Source organism: Microtus oregoni, unplaced genomic scaffold, assembly GCF_018167655.1.
Source record: "Microtus oregoni isolate MIOR12 unplaced genomic scaffold, Mior012 000160F_ref0000428, whole genome shotgun sequence".
Taxonomy (NCBI): domain Eukaryota; kingdom Metazoa; phylum Chordata; class Mammalia; order Rodentia; family Cricetidae; genus Microtus; species Microtus oregoni.
This window is the reverse complement of record NW_024544815.1, coordinates 826,259-846,998: the sequence shown is the minus strand read 5'-3', so window position 1 is coordinate 846,998 and position 20,740 is coordinate 826,259. Positions and strand designations below refer to the sequence as shown.

General features: G+C 34.4%; 3 protein-coding genes across 3 annotated transcripts; all 3 read right to left on the bottom strand.

Annotated features, from left to right (window-relative positions):
- Positions 1-3,330: 3,330 nt before the first annotated feature.
- On the bottom strand, positions 3,331-4,308 carry LOC121445118 (olfactory receptor 10AG1-like). Its single transcript, XM_041647116.1, has one exon. It carries the CDS (start codon positions 4,306-4,308, stop codon positions 3,331-3,333), a length of 978 nt encoding a protein of 325 aa, XP_041503050.1.
- A 5,537-nt stretch (positions 4,309-9,845) lies between these two features.
- Positions 9,846-10,739, bottom strand: LOC121445107 (olfactory receptor 10AG1-like). The gene has a single exon (XM_041647103.1). The coding sequence runs from the start codon at positions 10,737-10,739 to the stop codon at positions 9,846-9,848; it is 894 nt and encodes a 297-aa protein (XP_041503037.1).
- A 7,873-nt stretch (positions 10,740-18,612) lies between these two features.
- Positions 18,613-19,581, bottom strand: LOC121445117 (olfactory receptor 10AG1-like). The gene has a single exon (XM_041647114.1). It carries the CDS (start codon positions 19,579-19,581, stop codon positions 18,613-18,615), a length of 969 nt encoding a protein of 322 aa, XP_041503048.1.
- Positions 19,582-20,740: the final 1,159 nt, after the last annotated feature.

The window sequence follows — 20,740 nt, the reverse complement described above, 5'->3', positions numbered from 1 at the left end:
GAAGAACGTATTTCACAGAATCACAAGGACTGGTGGATCTCACAAGAAGACACCTTGCATCACAGAACGTGCATGACTGTGAAACTTGGCAGATACTTGAAGGATTAATTAAGATGTGATACAAAATTCTAAGAAGTTATTGTTTACTAATCACATTTTGAAGTGTAATTAGAAGTTTATAATTAATAATTGCAGAAAAACACAACGATTGCTTTTGCATTTTCTGAACACTTGCTTCCTTCCCTGGCTGCTGGGAACACAGTGTTGGTAACCACAGCAACCTGCGGGTTTGCAACTAAGGCACGGTGCTTGACTTCCATCAGCATCTAGCTGGCTGAGTTCAAATGAGTCTAAAGACAAAAACAGTTAATTTCCTGGGCTATGATCTTGTGGTAATTGAAACCAACGTGAAGAGTAAATACTGAATACTAGTAACTTGCTAGGCTAGAGCAAAAGACCAGTAGAGTATACCTTCCTGAGTTTGCTGACAGAGGGGCCAACCAGATGTTCTCTCTTCTCTTCTCTCTCTCTCTCTCTCTCTCTCTCCTCACTCTCTCTCTCTCTCCTCAGTGGATGCTGCTTAGTACTCTTTTCTTTGTGGAAGTCCTTTCATAGGGTATGTGTGTTGGACTAGTTTTATGTAGATTTGTATATGAGGGCAAAGGTTTAGTCAAGTGAATGCTTTCACACAATTGCTTCTTGGTATGGAAAAAGTTATGATTTATACACTCCTGGGACATTATGGAAGAGAGAAACATCATGATATTACAAGAATTTTACAGAATTAACAGTGACTTGTCAAAGAAACAGGTGTTCCCTGAATTCTGCGTTCGGGTTCTCCACCAGATCATATTCTTGTGGATTTGTCTATTGGCCTGTTAGCTGTAATTTTGCTGTAGAGTCTTGTGGGCTCTCCACATATTTCCATATTGCTTATTATTACTGGGAAAATTATTTTTTGTTTTTTTGAAGTATAAAATTATTTATTGACTGATTTACATTTAAAAAATTATTGTCTAACATACATTATTTCCCACCATGAGACTATAACTGTACATTTAAGCATTTTTTCATTATTTAAAAAAAATTGACCTTCTCCTAAAATATACACTCCTGGTCTAGCCTTGAATGTCCTATAAACTTTTGTCCTCTTATTCTTATTCTTGAATGTGTGCCTTCTAGTGTGTGTGTGTGTGTGTGTGTGTGTGTGTGTGTGTAGATGTCTATGGCAGATTAAATTTTTTTGTGTGTTTGCATGTGTTTGTGTGTGCGAATGCCAGGGATCAACATTGAATATAGCCTTCAGTCATGCTTAATCTCATTGCTTCTTTCCCCTTTTATTGAAAGCGTACTATGTTCTAACATTCTTTATCCTGATTATAATTCAATACTCTCTAATCTTTCAATACTATCCCTATCTCATATCCCATAAAGATCCAGTCCACTTATTTCTCTCATTACAAAGAAAACAGGTTTATAAATGATAAGAATAAAATATAATCTAATAATATAAAACAAAAACTAGTACATTAGAGTTGGTCAAGACAAACAAGCAGAGAAAAAGAGCCCATAAGAAGGCACAGAAACAGAGATCTACTCACTCAAACACTTGGAAATCCTATGACAATATTAAATTGGAAGCTGTAATATATACTAAATGAACCTGGTGCAAACCCATGCAGGTCCTATGCATGCTGCCTTAGTCTCTGTGAGTTCATATGATCTTTCTTCATGTTCATTGAGGGACCTCGTTTTTGTGGTGTCTTCCATGTCCTCTGGCTCTTACACTCTTTCTGACCTTTCTTCTATTTGGTTTTACCTTGACTTTATTTGAATTAATCACAATTTTCTTGTAAAAATTTATTTGATTCTTATGCAGTTTTTATTTGAAAAAATGGCTTATGTGACATATTTAACTTTTAAGTTTAAACATTCACTTTGAATGATAACTTGGAAGAACAATTTTGAATTAACAGTTGAAATTACTATGATTATCCATTCTTATATATATAAACATACTATCATGAATGAGGAAGAATATTAGTGCACATTATGATAGGAAATCAAAGCAAAAGTTTATGATTAAATGTAAGAGAAATTAGGCACAAGATATGAATCTGTAACTAATACTTTAAATTACATGCAAGAATCTTAAGGCACTTAGGATATCTTCCTCAGTATTTACACTATTCATAAAGATTATGAAAACCAAGATATATAAAAAGAAAAAAACATATTTCTCCCTTGAATATAATATAAAGAATAACGTTTTGCTTTATTTGTAAACATAAACAAACAGAATTCTAACATGTGATGAGGTAGGGCAAGTTTTCTGACTTGTCCGGTCACAGCATAAGGTAACAGAATTACTCTCTGTCTCTCTCTCTATTTCTGTCTGTCTGTCTGTGTTTGTATTTCTGTCTCTCCTTTTATCTCTCCATATATATTTATCTCTCTATATATTTATAAACACATATGCATATATATACATGCAGACACATATGTGGGTACATTTGCATACATGTGTATGTACATTTATTTTGTGACATAACTGAGATCTAGTATTTAAACAATGCTATTCTCTTGGTTATTTTCATCAAAAATATTTGGTAACTTACAATTCTAAACAGATAGCTAAAGCAACACCTGAATTTTAAACAGACAGTTGAATGTTCTAAGAGAAATTTAAAATGTGGGACAGTAAGATCATTAGGAGACATACAGTTTTGAAATTATATTGACTATGGAAAAATGAAAAACAAACAGATTAGAGGCAGATTAAAAGTACCATCAATTTTCTAAACAAATTTTTCTAGAAAAACATATTGAAAATATGATCAAAATTAGTTGTCATGGGAGCCAAATCAATGCAAAAACTCACAAAACACAAATGTTAAAGTTTAGAAAACAGACACAGAGAGCATTGTGTTAAGAAAAACCATAGATTAGGGACACCTAAGCACAAATGGAGGAACACAACAATTGTAGAAAATTGAAGGACGTGATCAGCTATGACAAATGCAAACTGAAGAACAGCGAACAGCAAACCTAAGCAGGACTAAAAAGGATACACAAAGCTCATTTTAGCAAATGACCCCAAAACTTGGTGGTAACTTACCGGTCTTACATGCTACAAAAGTTGCCTGGAAATACAATAGATAGCAATAAGAGCATTAATAGATCTCAAAAATTACATTTTCACAATGAGTTCATTCATTCATACTGGTTTTGCTCATTACAATAAGCTCTAGGTAACAAGTTTCTTTTTAAACATTGTAATTTGTTATCCACAAAACAGACTTTCAACATGATGTATGCATCTGTGTTTTCCTATATTAAACTTTTCCACCACGTCAATAACTTATTCCGCAGTTTTCTCAGTGCCATCATGATGTCCTTGTTCCTCAGAGTGTATATAACAGGATTCAAAGCTGGGATTAAAATAGTGTAGAAAAGAGACAGCAGTTTCCCCATTCCTTCTAACTGCTTTGATTTAGGTTGTAAATAAGTGATGCTAGCTGTTCCGTAGAACAAGATTACAACTATCAGGTGAGAAGAGCAGGTGGAAAAAGCCTTGGCCCTCCCTTTGGATGAAGACAATTTCATAATGTTGCAGATAATCTTGACATAAGAGACAAGGATCAGAAGAAATGGAACCATGACAAACATCACTGCAACAACATAGACAGCTACTGTATTCACAAAGATGTCACCACAAGCAAGCTTGAGTAGTGGGGGGATGTCACAGAAGAAGTGATCAATTTTGTTAGAAGCACAGAAGTGCAGAGAGAATATCTGGTAGGTCTGTCCAATTTCTACTGGAATTCCACTGATCCAGGAGGTGGCTACCAGCTGCAAACACACCTTATCCTTCATGAGTAAAGAATATTGTAGAGGTTTGCAAATGGCCACATGGCGGTCATAGGCCATTGCTGCCAGCAAGAGGCACTCTGTACCTCCCAACATAAGGACAAAATACATTTGTGTTGCACAGGCAAGCAGAGAAATGTTTCCTTTTAGGGTGTAAAGATCCATAAGCATTCTTGGGATAGTGGCTGTTACGTAACAGACTTCCAAAAAGGAAAAGTGGCTAAGGAAGAAATACATAGGGGTCTGGAGAGCAGGGTCAGTTTTTGCTAACAGTATTATAATGCTGTTGCATATCAGAATTCCCAGATACATGAACAAAAATATCATAAACAATGTCCACTGCAGACTAGGAACATCAGAAAACCCTAGAAGAATGAATTCTATCAGTGTAGAGACATTCGATTTTTCTGTTTTAAATTGATCTTCACCTGTAGGCATGTTAAATATGAAGTAGTCAATTCAATGCTATCATGAACTGCACTGAATTGTCAAAATAACCGAGTCATATGAACATATTTCATATTATATTTTAAATTCCAGTTCACCTTACTCTGACTATGATAGTTGATACTTCAAAAACAAATATGTTGCTGAAAACAATTGAATACATATATCTCTATTACATCTTTGTTCCCTACAGATTTTTTTTCCTTGAAAATTTTTGTGGCTTTTCATTTAAAATGAGTTAAGTCTTCCTTTTAAAATTTTAATTAGAATCAAATTTCTAAAGTTAATACGTTCTGAAGAAAAGGCGTTTGTTATGACTCTACTCTTTACTTTTATCCTTTGAAATATTCCAGGTATGAAAACCTTAGCCTCAACTTTCTGCTCAGCAAACTTTTCAGCTCAGCAGCTCTGATCCGGTTTGCAAAAAATACTAATTCTGGCAGACTTGAAGCTTTGAGTTATAGCACTTTCCTGCTGAAAGGAGTATATAGGTTCAATTGACTTGTGAATAAAGAAAAATGTAATATTTTTATCTCATTAACATGAACTTAATGAGTAGAAGCTATTGCTCAAATTATGCATTGTAGTGCTCTTCTTAATGTAGAATTCTTCTCCATAATTTTCTCTGAAATTCTGAGAAATCTCATGTGTATTTTTTCTTAAGCTATATTTCACCTACATATCATTGAGAACATTAATTTCTACCCTGAATCAATATAAACAATGAATAGATTTCAGTAGACAAAAATTCCTCATACTTTCTTACTTTTGTTCGTACTAGATTATAACAATTTCAAATACATTAATAACAACATTATTGTCACTAATATTACTTAAAATAAGTATTCTTTCTTTTCAGCTAAGAAAATGAACTAATACGGGAACTGAGGTAAATAATTAGTTTCTTTAGAGGATATTCTCAGAATTACGTGGTTCCTGCTTCAATGACTTAATTTTTAAGTTCAGAGATATCCTAAGTTATATACCGTAGCAACAAAATTAATCATTACCTTGATTTAACGTCATCAAATTACTTCGGATAGTAGTAGTGTCTTTTAACCTGTGTCTTATCAAACCCTTCTCAGGAAATCACTGCCAGCAAAAGGTAATAGCTGGGCATTTATTACTCTAAAATGAAATACGTACATTACACCTGGGGACCACCTGGACTCATGTGTGAATATGATTTCTAGTAGACACACAGATGGTAATTATTCTTGTTCTATTTCAGAGCCATGACTCCTGAATGGACCCATCTTTGTTGTAAACTCTTTTTGGCATAGATGACTCTTGTAATTTGGGGAAGTCCTCTCAAAGTCAGATGCTAATAATTGCTAGTTTTAGTTTAGGGAAAGATGTGAAGTATTTCTAGGTGTTGCAGTTGAGGATCTTACTGACAAGGCTTTGCTTTCCTTTATTTTTCTCCTGACTCACAAAACCAGATCATCCTGTCCTAAAGGACAATGAGCCTATGTTCTTCCCTACATTCTGGGCTCTTTATCTTGCATATTTAGAGTACTAGAACCCTTTTCAGCAGTGGAGTTTGTATTCCTAAATCAACTTTAAAAAAATAGGCAACAAAACCTCAAACAGCATGAATAATGAGCAGAATTTAGGCAAGTGTTTATGGGTCACACCTTACACAATTATCTTAGAGGATACAGTCATTTTTACTCATCCAACTTGCATTTCTATTGCTACTTTAGAACACTTTTCCCAATCTCATTTTCATTGTGTTCTGAATCCTGTATATGTTTACAATAGCATTACTGTCACTCCTTGTACCTCTGCATACATTATAAATGAAATATATCTTGGTCTGTTTTATATCCTATTACTAAAGTACCAAGTAAATATTTTGTGATTGACTAAAATATAACAATAACTGAAGTATCTCAGAAACTAGAACATTGCCTTTCCAACAATTTCCAAAAAAATAATCTTACACTCATAATAAAGTACACTTTTGTGGTTTGTAATTAGGAATTCTGATTATGTCATTCCTAGATAATAATCAAAGACACATGGACTACTGGGTTTCAGAAAATTCTTTGCAAGATCACATTGTCATTTAGAGACTATTTTTAATGCATAAAAGTTTGAAAAGTAAATTGCAATTCAGCAATACACACAGAAGAAATGCACACATGAAAATCATTTTTATAGGATGATTTGAGAATTTTGTACAAGGTATTCTGATCACATTCACCACTTAACCCATCCCCTAACTCCTACAACCTCTAGATCTTTTCTGTGTCTTGCCCCAACTTAGAAATCTTTACTTCAAAATCTCATGCAACCAAATTTGTGCTCATCTACTTTAGACAGAGTAAAACCACTAGAGACCAATACATCTTTATAGAAAATTGATTTTATTGCCCCAAGAACACACTAACTGCAAAATTCTCCTCAATTAGGGGTGGAAGTTCATTATCCCCTACATCCTTGTGCTTAAATGCTGACTCCTGAAAGTAAAGATTGTTTTAATTTCTGGATTCTTATAGATTCACTTGGTTAAAGTTCATCAAACAATGTTCATTTGATATGATATTCAACATCCCATTATCACATGACTCTTGTGTCTCTAACATCTTTGTTCTCCATCCAGGCACCAACTTCGAAGCTTCATACAGTGACAACTTTACTAAACCTTCATTCAAGGGCAGTCATGACACATACCTGACTTGGAGCTTTCTTGGAGAATGGAGGCAAATCCCCTAACCCATTTCTTCTATATTTAACCCTAAAGCCAGAATCATGTGGCTGAAGGTGCTGAGCTCTGCTGCTTAAAGGGCCTTGAACATTTTCCCTTCATTCCATTAGGTCTTTATCAGCTTTCTGTCCTTCACTGCCTAAGCATGATTCTCCTGAAACTTGTTCTGTAAACCAGACTGCCCTCAAGTTCAGAGATACACCAGCCTCTGTCTTCCTAGTTTTGGGATAAAAGGTGTTCCTCAGCATATCCATCAGCAAGTTTTCCTTTAGTTTCCTTTCACAAATTGGAATCTTATCTGGGTGGTACTTTGTCATTGTGAGCACTTCCTATCTTCCATTTCCTAGTCCATTTATCTCCTGGAACACAGGACTTAGCTCCATCGTACTTCCTGAAACACTTTTCTCCTCAAATTTTACATTTTGTAATTTACTCTGCTCAGCTTGCTACCTTTTATTACAAACTGTATTACAGCTGCCACTAATAAATACAGAGCAGTGTCTATACTAAGCTGTTTTAAGATTTCCTCTTCCAAACAAGTCAACCCATTACTACTCAATTAAGCTACAGACAGATTCTTCAGACAAGGGCAAAAAGCAGTCATTTCTTCAAAAAAAAAATCACAAAGCCAGTCTCTAGGTCACATAATATCATTCTTCTCCTCTGAAACCTCTTGATTCCCATAATTCATCAATTCAACTCCAGTAACACTGTTTTACATGCTCCTACTTGTGGCTCATTTAACAGTGATTAAAGTATCTTTCTGCTTTTTTAATTCAAATGTCCAAAGTATATATTAAGTCAAGCAAAAACGTAAACAGGCCTACACAACACCTCCAAAGTTTTCAATCACCAACTTCTGTTTCAGTTAGCATTTTCATTGTTGTGAAAAGGCACCAGGACCATGGTGACACTTATAAAGGAAAATATTTAATTGAAACTGCAGATTACTGATTCAGAGGTTCTGTCTATTCCCATCATGGTATAGAACATGGTAGCATGAAGGCAGATGTAGTGCTGTAGGAGTAGCTGAGAGTCCTACATCTTGCAGACAAAAAGAAATTGTCTGAGACTTTGGAAAGTATCTTGAGCAAAGAAAGCCTTCTCCCTAAAGTGGCAACTTCCTCCATATGTACTCTAACAAAACCATATTTTATTATAATGTCAATCTCAATTAGATTACAGGAGTCAATTGTAATGGGAGCTGCGGGCTGAGTTCCTGCCACACGGCTGCCTGGCTAGCTTTATGCCCCGAAATAACAACACACAAATTGTATTGTTTTAAACACTGCCTGGCCCATTAGTTCTAGCCTCTTAATGGCTAATTTTCACATCTTGCCTAACCCATATTTAATAATCTGTGTAGCACCAGTCTTACCAGGAAAGATTCAGCATGTCTGACCTGGAGGCTTGCTTCATCGCGTCTGCCCTGGAGAGGAGAGGCATGGTGTCTGGCGTCTGCCTCACTTCCTCTTTCTCCCAGCATTCTGTTCTGTTTACTCCACCCACCTAATGGCTGGCCTATCAAATGGGCCAAGGCAGTTTCTTTATTAACCAATGACCTTCCTCCATCAGTCAATTAAATTCAAGCTATCAGACTTCTATTGCCAATTGTACGGCTTTTGCAAATTTATACTCAATCTTTCATGATGTTTGCTGAACACTGGATGAGGGAAGTTGATAAGGGTTCATGCTGATATTGTACACTGGACATATCTTATTTAGCAAGTAAATACAAAAGTACCCACAGGCCAGTATTAGGGGCAGAAAAAAAAACATCCTACAACATCATAAGAAAGCTTACAAAGAAATTTAATTTTAAATGCTTAAAAAGCCCTTTGCAGAAGTTTATTTCTTATTCTCTATAAAGCTAAACTTTCACCACTACAATGGTGTTACTGCACAGATGAGACCTTTCTCTTTGTTTGCTAGTTTTTGTAGATCATGCAATTTAGATTTATAGATATTTCATATGAAAATAGACTGATTAAGCTTACTGTATTGATACAGAGATTGTGATACATATTGCCTCCTCTTCATGGCGAATGTGCAAAACATACCTGCTTAAACTGTTAACAATAGATAATAATTGAATACTCAGTTCTGTAAAAGACACCTATATACCAAATAAAGTACTAGGAATATTAGAAAAGGAGACACAAAAGAAATAGAGAGTGACAGGAAGGGGAGTGTATTTAGAAAATACCAACAATTGATCTTAACAAAGTAAAAGAGATTTTGAAGAAACAGCTTCTACTCTTCCCTTCACTGAGCCTGAATGAAACGGGCCCCATCAAAAATAAGTTATGAAAATGAAGAGGAAACTTCCTCTGCCTACAGAAATCTTATCTGCTAGCAAATTCAGTGAGAGCAGGAGTCAATGCGCTCAGCTGGTTAAGCACAATATATTCAAACGTGATCACACAGAGGGCATCAATTATCTCTGTAGTTCATGAAAGAAAAAAAAAGATTTGCATGTGGGGAAGGATTAGGATGGAGGAATTGAGTTTTGAGAGGAATGGGAATGTATTATACACATGTAGAAAAAAAATCAAAGAACAAATTTAATTAAAATATCTCATTAAGCATACAACATTAACAATATAACATTACAATTGGAGTATGTCTATAGAAAGTAATGGTATACTAATATTTAAAAATAAAAAAAAGAGGTAAAACAGCAATTAACACAAAGTACAAATATAGATGTAATAGTCTATGTGAGAACTGTGATTAGGTTCAATCACTGTACATAAGTCCATTGCACTATGCTCTAAGCAATAATCTTTTCAGAGCTGCAAACACTTCTTTGTTCCTAAGGCTGTATATCATGGGGTTGAACATGGGGGTCACAACCGTGTAAAAAAGAGACGAGTTTGTCACTTAATGCAGAATGTCTTGACTTTGGCATTAAGTAGGTAATAGATGCAGAGACATAAAACAAAAGCACCACCACCAGATGTGAGGAACATGTGAAGAAGGCTTTTGCCCGTCCTTCAGCAGTTGGCAACCTAAGGATGGTGGCAATAATTTTGCTGTATGAGGTCAATATTAATACAAAAGGGATTGCAGCAAGCAAGATAGTCACTACATAGACATACAGCTCATTAAGAGAAGTATCTCCACAGGCCAGCTTAAGTACAGGGGGTATGTCACAGAAGAAGTGATCTATCCGGTTAGCATTGCAGAAATGTAGAGAGAATATCTGACAGGTTTGCCCTAGCTGGAAAGGCATGCCACCAAGCCAGGAGCCCACTGCCAGCTGTGTGCATTTTGTCTGGTTCATGACCAGAGGATAGTGCAGAGGGTTGCAGATGGCCACATAGCGGTCATAGGACATCACAGCCAGGAGAATACTGTCCGTAGCTGCCAGCATTAGGAAGAAACACATTTGTGTGGCACAGGCCAGAAGAGAAATGCTTCTGTCCTGGGTCCAAATGCTGTATAGAATCCTAGGGAGAGTGACTGATACATAACAGATTTCCAGAAAAGAGAAATTAGTCAGGAAAAAATACATGGGTTTGTGTAGTGTAGGATCAATTCTGGTTACCACAATAATAAAGCTGTTTCCAATTATGATAGTCACATACATAATGGAGAACATTCCAAATAGAACGCCTTGGAGGTTGGGAAGGTCAGAGAATCCCAGGAGGAGAAACTGTGTCACTGTGGATGCATTGTCCTCTTCTTTGATGCCTGTGTGTTTCATCTGTAGAGATGATTCAACAAGGAGTACATTTCCTTATCCTCATCTGTGTTATATAATTCTGAAACTGATGTCTTCACATTTGGATATTTGCATGTTCTCAGTTTTGCTTGTAAATATATATGCATATATAGATATGTTCATGTAAATATATTTACATATATATATGTTTATGAAGATATATATGTAGAAATAGTCTTTATTCACTTAAAAGTTATCTAGAGAAAAATTTATCCTATATTTCATTTGCTTTTCTAAACTCCTTTTCACCCAATAATTCTGTATACATGCAATTTCATATATTGCAAATTTAATTAAAAATTAATGATTAGATGAGAACTACATTTGATGAGATTTTATCTTATATTTAAAATTTTTGGAAGTTTGGTGTAAAAGTCTATGCAAACAGCATTCATATTCTTTATATTTATGGATATTTTTTAACTATTTTAAATCAAAAGATATAGTAATTAAATCTTTCTTCAAATAGTACATACTCTGCAGTTTCATTTGATTGTGTTGCAACAGCTGAAGCCATACCTTTATGAATGCTAGATGATCTGTCTACCCCCATGGTATTTCCTCAGCTCCTGTATGCAAGTTATAGACCCTAATTGCTAAAACAAACTGCCTCAAATCACTTAACATTTCTTTCTTTGTTTCTGTCTCTGCCTTTTTATCTCTTTCTTGTCTTTTTGTGTAGGTGAGTTGGTTGACAACCTTTAAACTCTCATTTTTATACTAAGAAAAAAATTCAGTAGAAATTTCAATTAACTATAAGCATTTGATTTTAATTAATATTTTGTAAATATTAGCTGCTATCACCTTTGGCACAATGATTTTTTTAATGTAGACATCGTGATATTAATTAAAAGTCGGAATATAGATTGTATTGTTTTACTAATGAACTTTTGAACTTTAAATTAATTTAAATAAAAATAGGTATGGACTCTACTGAGACAAGCCTGTGATTTTTGATTTAAGCCCATTATGGTGACTATATTTAAAAAATTAAAAATTATATAAAATTTATATAATTTTCTTAATTCTGAAGAGTTTTCTAATGACAAAATTCTGTAGAACCAAATGAAAATATGCTAATATTTCTATAACATTTTCAGATTCACTTCTGTAAGATCTTAACAATCTGCCACCAGGTGCTATTTCAATGATCTTCAATGAGTATTTTCATTCTCTATTTTTAATAGGATTTTATATTATTGAAACATTTAAACATATACTTAACATAAAATAATGAAGTAACACAACTTAGCGCATACTATGTTGATAATCATAATCCTTAATGTATTATTCTCTCATATTTCATAGGATTGTATTTGCTGTTTATTTGGATCTTGTATCACCAAATGTCAGGAAAGTCATGAAAAGCTCAGCAGAAATGGTTTCTAAAGCATCACCAAAATAAATGATTTATTTTTTCTTTTAATTACTCTGTGTAATTTTATCCAAATGCTGATATTATGAATATAAAAATATAAAAACACAAATTTGTTGTCTGTTAAACATAGTCTCTGCTGTTTGGAATTAAGTAAATTGTTATTCTTACCTTGATTTATTGACATACAATAGTAAAATTATAAAGAGGTTTCTTTTTCTAAAGTCAAGAATTTTTCTTTATATGAAACAGAGGTCAAATACCTTCCAAAATATATTCTCCTGACATAGCATACTACTCTGTTTAAAAAGGAATGTTTTCTACCCTGGGGACAACGACTTTCCCAAGTTAATTTCTAATTGTAGAGAACTCCCTTTTTCCTGTCATTCATAATTTTAGTACAACAAGAATACAAATTGAATATATATATGTGTGTGTGTGTGTGTGTGTGTGAATGTTTGTTTTTGTTATTATTAAGAAATATTACCAAAGATAATATTTTAAATTTGTAGGTATGATTTTTTTGTAGCACTGAAGAATGAAACTTAGGCTTCTTGATGGAAAAGAAACACTCAACGACTGAATCAAATTTTCTTCTCTTTTACTTATTGAGGTAAGGGACTGCTAGATGACACAAAAAAAAATGCTGTGACCAACGTACCTATGATTTTATTTTTCTGAAATCAGTGGTTTCTGACACATACCTAAGTGCAACTTCATTTTATATACAATAAGACAGTTGAACAAGAATGAAATTGTACACTTTCTAAGAGTAAATGGAAAGGTACCTTTTGACACCACAGACCCAACAACATTTTTATGTCTTATATATGTATCTGCTTCAAAAATATATTGCCAAGTATGGGCACATTTTTCTCATCTGCTAAATAAATAAATTCATATAACTATCCATGTTCCATTATAAACTACTTGAACCAGGAAGGTATATATAAAAAAAGAATTTCCAGTAACAATAACACATCAAATCTAGTTGCAAATCTACAGCCACTGGGAGGATAGACTTCTAAATTTACTGGCTTTCTGGACTGCCATTGATGGACTAGATTTTTAAAGATTTAACAATAATTGCATTCAGGTGTTACAATCTAAAAATCCAACTATTCATTCTTTGAGTTCCCCATCAATGATAGCCCTTTTTAACCATGAATTCATATGCACAATTTTTATCAAAACCACAAAAAATGTATTAACACAGATTAACTCACATTCACAGATTAAATATAAGAAAATATTAAATGACTGTGAGAATCTGTATTTACAAAAAGTTAAGACTGTGAATAGAGAATTTTTGACAAAGAATAATGTATTGTCATTGAGGCTACAAACTGATATTTTTCCCAATGGTGGAAGATTATGTATTAGTTTGCCAATTTTAAATAATACAATTTGCATTAATGTGGTTAAATTTTAGATATTTACTTACTAGTATTACTGTAAGTCATTTTGTTTTTCCATATGTTTATATCACACCCTATTGGTGATAAGCATGTTTGATGTCTTTTTTCTGCTTATTACCTTAGTAAACTTTGATGCTATTTGCATCTTTTGTACAACGATGAATAGCAATTAAGGCATGAATTCTAGAAATTGATTTTTATTTTAAGTAAACAAGGCAAATGGCACTTATAATTATTAAAAGTCATTTCCAAAAGCATTTGTTCAACTATGTTCATATCAGTATTATTTGTAATAGCCAGAACCTGGAAACAACCTAGATGCCCTTCAATGGAAGAATGGGTGAAGAAAGTGTGGAATATATACACACTAGAGTACTACGCTGTGGTAAAAAACAATGACTTCTCAAATTTTGCATGCAAATGGATGGAAATAGAAAACACTATCCTGAGTGAGGTGTCCCAGACCCAAAAAGATGAACATGGGATGTACTCGCTCATAATTGGTTTCTAGCCATAAATAAGGGTGACGGAGTCTACAATAGGTGAACCTAAAGAAGCTAAGTAAGAAGGTGAACCCAAGGAAAAACATATAGTTATCCTCTTGGCTAAGGGAAGTAGACCAAATTGCCGGGGAGAAAATTGGGATCTTGGGGTTGGGGTGGGATGGGGGTAAGGGGTGATGGAGAGAGAAAAGGTAAGGGAAGAAGGGGGGACTTGGGGAAACAGGAGGATTGGGATAAAGGAAGGGTGGATAGGGGAGCACGGAACCACAATTCTTAGTTAAGGGAGCCACTTTAGGGTGGGCAAGAGACTTGACCCTAGAGGGGCTCCCAAGTGCCCAAGATGAGGTTCCCAGTTAGTTCCTTGGGCAGCTGAGGATAGGGAACCTGAAATGACCCTATCCTAGAGCAATACTGACGAATATCTTGCATATCATCCTAGAACCTCCATCTGGTGATGGATAGAGATAGAGACAGAGACCCACACTGGAGCACTGAACTGAGTTCCCAAGGTCCCAATGAGGAGCAGAAGGAGGGAGAACATGAGCAAAGAAGTCGGGACCACGAGGGGTGCACCCACCCACTGAGACAGTGGAGCTGATCTACTGGGAGCTCACCAAGGCCAGCTGGACTGTGACCGAAAAAGCATGGGATAAAACCGGACTCTCTGAACATGGCGAACAATGAGAGCTGATGAGACGCCAAGGACAATGGCATGGGGTTTTGATCCTACTTAATGTGCTGGCTTTGTGGGATCCTAGCCAGTTTGGATGTTCACCTTCCTAGATATGGATGGAGGGGGGAGGACCTAGGACTTACCACAGGTCAGGGAACCCGGACAGCTCTGTGGTCTGGAGAGGAGGGGGAGAGGAGTGGGGGGAGGGGGAGAAGGGTGGGAGGAGGGGGAGAAGGGTAGGAGGAGGGGGAGGGAAATGGGAGGCTGGGAGGAGGTGGAAACTTGTTTTTTGTTTATGTTTCTTTTCTCCTTTTCTCAATAAAAAAAAATAAAAAAAAAGAAAAAAAAGGCATTTCCAAAATTTTATAGCATTTACACCCCCAGCACACATAATGTCTCACCAATTTGACTAATTAAAGTTTGACTAACGAGGATAACAACAACAGAGATGCTAAGGTTGTCTGAGAAATGCTCAGAATGCCTTAACTGTGCCAAACAACTAAAGACAACTATAGACTACTAAGAGCAAAAGAAATAGTCTTCTGTATTTACCAGACAAGAGCACACCAGTAGGTTATCCAATACCAAATGATCAGTCTTGAAGACATACAAACAAGTAACATGATACAAATTGAGCAGGTTGTATTTAGGAATATTTATGTTTATGTATGTATCTATGTATATGTATATGTGTGTGTGTGTGTGTGTGTGTGAAGTTGTAAGGAGGTCACTTGGTTTTTCCAGCCATTTAGACCGGAAATAATCACATAGAAACCATATTATTTAAAATCACTGCTTGGCCCATTAGCTCTAGATTCTTATTGGCTATCTCTTACATCTAAATTTAATCCATTTCTAGCATTTTACATTTAACCACAAGGCTCATGGCCTACCAGCAAGGCTGCAGCATGTCTGTCTCCAGCCACGGCTCCATGGCTTCTCTCTGACTCTGCTCTTCTTTCTCTCAGAATTCAGTTTACTTTTCCCGGCCTACCTCTATTCTTTTGCCCTATCAGGCCATGCCAGTTTCCTTTACTAATTTACCAATCATATTCATAGCATACAAAGGGGAATCCCACATAATATACTAAAATATTAATGCTAAAAGAGATTGTGAACTTGAAAGAAATGTAGAAGTAGTATACGGAAGTCTCTGAAGAAAGGAAAGGGATTGAATATTTAATATATTTATGTTTAACATAAAAATAAAAATAAATAAAATAATTTTTTTCTGAAAATAAAAGATCAATCTTTCCTTTAGTGTTATTTTACACTGATCACTCAATTCCTTTGAAATGATTTTTTAGGTAAAGTTAGTTTGAAATGTCTTTTTTTTTGTTTTCTCTATTTAAAGTTTCTTTTTTAATTTTAATTCCATTTTTCCATACAATTAACTTTTATAATGATTCTCTTCTCTTAACTCCTCCCAGATTTTTGCCACTCTCCTACTTACCGCAATTTCATGCTCCCCCTTAAAAATAACAAAAAAAAATAATAAAACATGGAGTCAGTTTCTGTGATGGTAAACTTCTCCTCTTATCATAATAGCCATAAAGTGGAAGCAAACTAGAAATCCATTAATGAACAAAAAGATAATGTGAATGTGGTACATTTGAACAATAGAATATTATACAACTGTTAAAAATGTATAACCTTCAAATTTTAAGGTATTGAATGGACCTAGAAACAATTATCCTGACTGAGGCACTGAGAAAAAGACAAATATTATTTTCTATCCTATGTAGAATCCAGTTTTTAACCTTTGATATATGTGCAACAGTGCAAATAACCAGAGAGGTTGGGATCCTTAATAAGTACCTATGAAGAAGAGTAATTTTCAAAGGATAGAAGGTGGAATATAGTGTTATTTAAGTTTGTAGACTTCAATTCAGTTTTCTTCGTCTTTGAAGAGCATCACTAACTTAAAGTTGAAACTCAAATTGTGGTAAAGATGTGACACAGTATAGAAGAAGGTCATGAATTACTTCAGTGGCACAAATAAGTAAATATAAGAATAAATAATGAGTTTATCACTTGATTTTTGAACAGGTACCTAACAAAACAACAGGGGCCCCTCTCATGATCAGTGTCACGAATTATAAACCAAACTTTTCTGACTTCCTTTATTGATTTGTAAGAAAAAAAAGTTTGCAACTATAGTTATTTTGTGAATATTTTTGAGTATTTCTGAATTTCATCAGTCTATGTCTACAATGATGAGTGTGTTCTTTAATATGAAAACTATCTTATTTGTTACTTTATAAAAGTTTCTGTGGTCATGGTGTCTCTTCATAGCAATAAAAACCCTAACTAGATAACATTCTTAGACTGAGAAGCCACCACACCAGGAGCCCACACTTCTAGATCAGCATTATATCTTATTACATTTTAAATTTATCTTCGTATCCATAGGTAAATGTAGCTACAAATCCTTTTCAAATCTGACTCTCTTTACAGCAAATGGAAGCCACAGGAAAGATATTCCAAAACTAAAATGAAAGCTGTCATATGACCCAATTAAATTACTATTTATTCAATCTAATTGAAATCAGCATGTCATAGAGATGTTTTTCAAATGACTTTTATCTACAGTCATTTTCTTAATAATTATTGCATCTTTAAGACAATGACATGTGATTCTATGGTTAACATCTCTATTTTGGCAATATGGACATACTTTTGCCTTGTTTGGTGGTTTTCAGTGCAACAATAAAATAATAGAAACAACAATAGCAGCAACAAAATCAAAACATGACTACATATGTAAGCTAACACACTACCCCTGTTCAATTTTAAGCATATCATCATTATCCTGGTTAAAAAAGGTTCAAGTCCTTTAACTTAATACATTTATGGAAATGTGATGTACACACTAATTTAAATTTGATAAAATTATATGTATGAAGATATTTAAAATAGTATATTTTATGCCAGAAAACAGTTTAGGACAGTTTAAAAGATTTTGAAAATTATGTCTTTTGTTATTGTTATTCAAGGTAGCCATATTTAGTGTCACAGCAGGAATCCTGGTCTTCTGATTCTTATAATTCACCTCCCCTTTTCTGTCATGCTTCCTCAAGCTTAGAAGCAGGAGTTGAGTTGAAGAGCTTGACTCTTCACAATCCATTTTGTCTGTGTTATGTCCAGTTGTGGTTTTGTTTAATAGTCTTCATTTGCTATAAAGAATAGTTTATTTGATGGGGGTAACTGTCCTGAAATCATATAACCATATTCACTCAAACAGCACAGAAAGACTACGAAGTTTGCATTAAAATATTTGTTTATATCTATATATCTGTCTATAAATATCTGTCATCTAGATAACTGGCTAACTATCATCTATCAATCTACCATCGATCTATCTATCTCTCTTATCTATCATCTATCTATCAACTACTTTCTATCTATCTATCATCTATCTATCATCTATCTATCTATCTATCTATCTATCTATCTATCTATCTATTTATCATCTATCAGCTATCTACCTATCATGTATCTATCATCTATGTATCCATAATATATCTACCTATGATTGATCATTTATGTATCTATGTATTTCTATATTTTTTACCTATGTACTTATCACCTATAATTTAAGTACTTATGTATCTTTCTATCACCATCTATCTATTGACATACAAATAATAATCAAAGAAAAAAGTCCATCATTTTGAGACAGAAATGTAACATGTGAGGGACTGGAGGAAGAGACATGGGAGAGTTAGAAGAAGCAAAGGGAAATGGGAAATGATGTACAAATATTTTAAATAAAATATAGTATATTTAAAAAGTAAATATATGTGATAGCATAGACACAGCGAACATGTGAAAAGGAATCTACATAGTTGAAATATTTCTGATAAGTGTGGAAAAAGCTGCTAATTCACTTGTACATAAAACATTGGCTCGATATTTTAAGTAAAACTCTTCTTAGAGCTGCAGTCACATCCTTGTTTCTAAGACTGTACATCAGGGGGTTGAACATGGGGGTCACAATTGTGTAAAACAGAGAGAGTATCTTATCAGTTACTGGAGAATGAATCGACTTTGGCCAAAAGTAGTTAATGATTCCTGAACCAAAAAACAAAACCACTACCACCAGATGGGAAGAACACGTGGAGAAGGCTTTTGCCCGTCCTGTGGCTGTTGGCAGTTTCAGAATGGTGGCAATGATTTTACTATAAGAGGCAAGTATCAGCATAAAAGGGAAGGCAACAAACCCCACAACCACTAAATAGACAGAAAACTCATTCATTGAAATGTCCCCACAGGCAAGCTTCAGAATTGCTGGAATATCACAAAAATAGTGGTCTATTCTATTAGATCGACAGAAATGTAAAGAGAATACTTGACAAGTTTGTCCTATCTGGACTGGGATGCCGCCGAGCCAAGAGCCAATGGCCATCTGAGTACACTTTGTTGGGTTCATGACAAGAGCATAGTGCAGAGGGTTGCAGATGGCCACATAACGGTCATAGGACATCACAGCCAGCAGGAAACACTCAGTAGCTGCCAGAATTAAAAAGAAAAACAATTGAAGAGCACAGGCCAGAAGACAAATTCTTCTATCTTGAGTCCAAAGATTGTACAGAATCCTCGGAAGGGTGACAGATACGTAACAGATTTCCAGAAATGAAAAATTGGCCAGGAAAAAATACATGGGCTTCTTTAGTGAAGAGTCAATTAGGACTATGACAATTATGAAGCTATTTCCTATTAAGATAATTACATACATTAGGGAGAACATCCCAAACAGAAATCCCTGCATTTTGGGAAGTTCAGAAAACCCAAGAAAGAGAAACTGTGTCACTGTAGTAGCATTGTCCTCTGGCTTGTTGTCTGTGAATTCCATCTGTGGGAAAATCCAACGATAAATGCAATTATTTCTTTGGCGTTGTCTATAACTTTATCTTCATGGTAAACAGTATCATACTCAATGCCTGAAACTCAGAGAAGAAGCTCTCAAAAATGTGTTAAACTATGTTATTGGTTACTAAACACATCTGTAAGGATTTTTATTTTCATTTTCACTTTTGTCTTTTGATTAGATGCTAATGTGTATATTAGTTATAATGTACAATAAGACATGCTACTTTTAATTCTCATCTACTCAGAGGCAGAACTCCAAATTAATTCTCCTTTATGCAATGATTCTTAACTTTAAGTTTATATTTTTTAAGTTTTTTTAACTTTAAGTTAATTCTTAACTAATATTTTATTTTTGTATATGTAATTATCACACTTAATGATTTATTTAGCTTAATAAAAATTTATTTTGTTATTTTAAATTATCTTTTCATGTAAAGTGTTTTTCATTCTGCCTTTGCCCTCATTCTTCCAGATACTTCCCACCTCCCTCCCATCCAAATTTATGTTCTTTCTTTGTCTCTCTTACTCTCTCTCTCTCTCCATGAAAAAGATAACAGAAAGAATAAGACAATAATATTCATACAGAACAAAGCAAAAGTCCACCATAGTTAAAACAAAACGTGATGTTTTGTCTTGTATATCATCCTGAGAATGGTGAGTTGTAGGTAGACACAGTGACATTCCATTAGAAAATACAAACTTTCCATTCTCTGCCAGGTATCAACTGCAAATGGTTGTTTCTTTAGTGGTGGGACTTTATGGTCCCTTCTGTTTCTAAGTGCTGGATTTTGTCTGTTGTGAACCTGTGTTGCTCTACGTGAGGAACTATCCTCTAAACATTTGTTATACATTTAGGCAAGGACATATTTATTATCTAAATATTATTTTCTCAAATCTTCTTTACTTCTTTATTTCAGCACAAAGTCATTCATTGCTAAATAATTATTAACAAGCTACTATGTATAATGAGGTATAATTAATATGTAAACCCATGCTTACATTTCATCGTAAAGTCCATAAAAATCAATATTTATACGTTTTACTCAGATTTAAAGTATGGTGTGGCATCCAACTGTGAGTTTAGGATGCAGAAAATAATGTTAAGGGTGGTCTTCCTGTATCAAATAACTCTTGAGACAGAA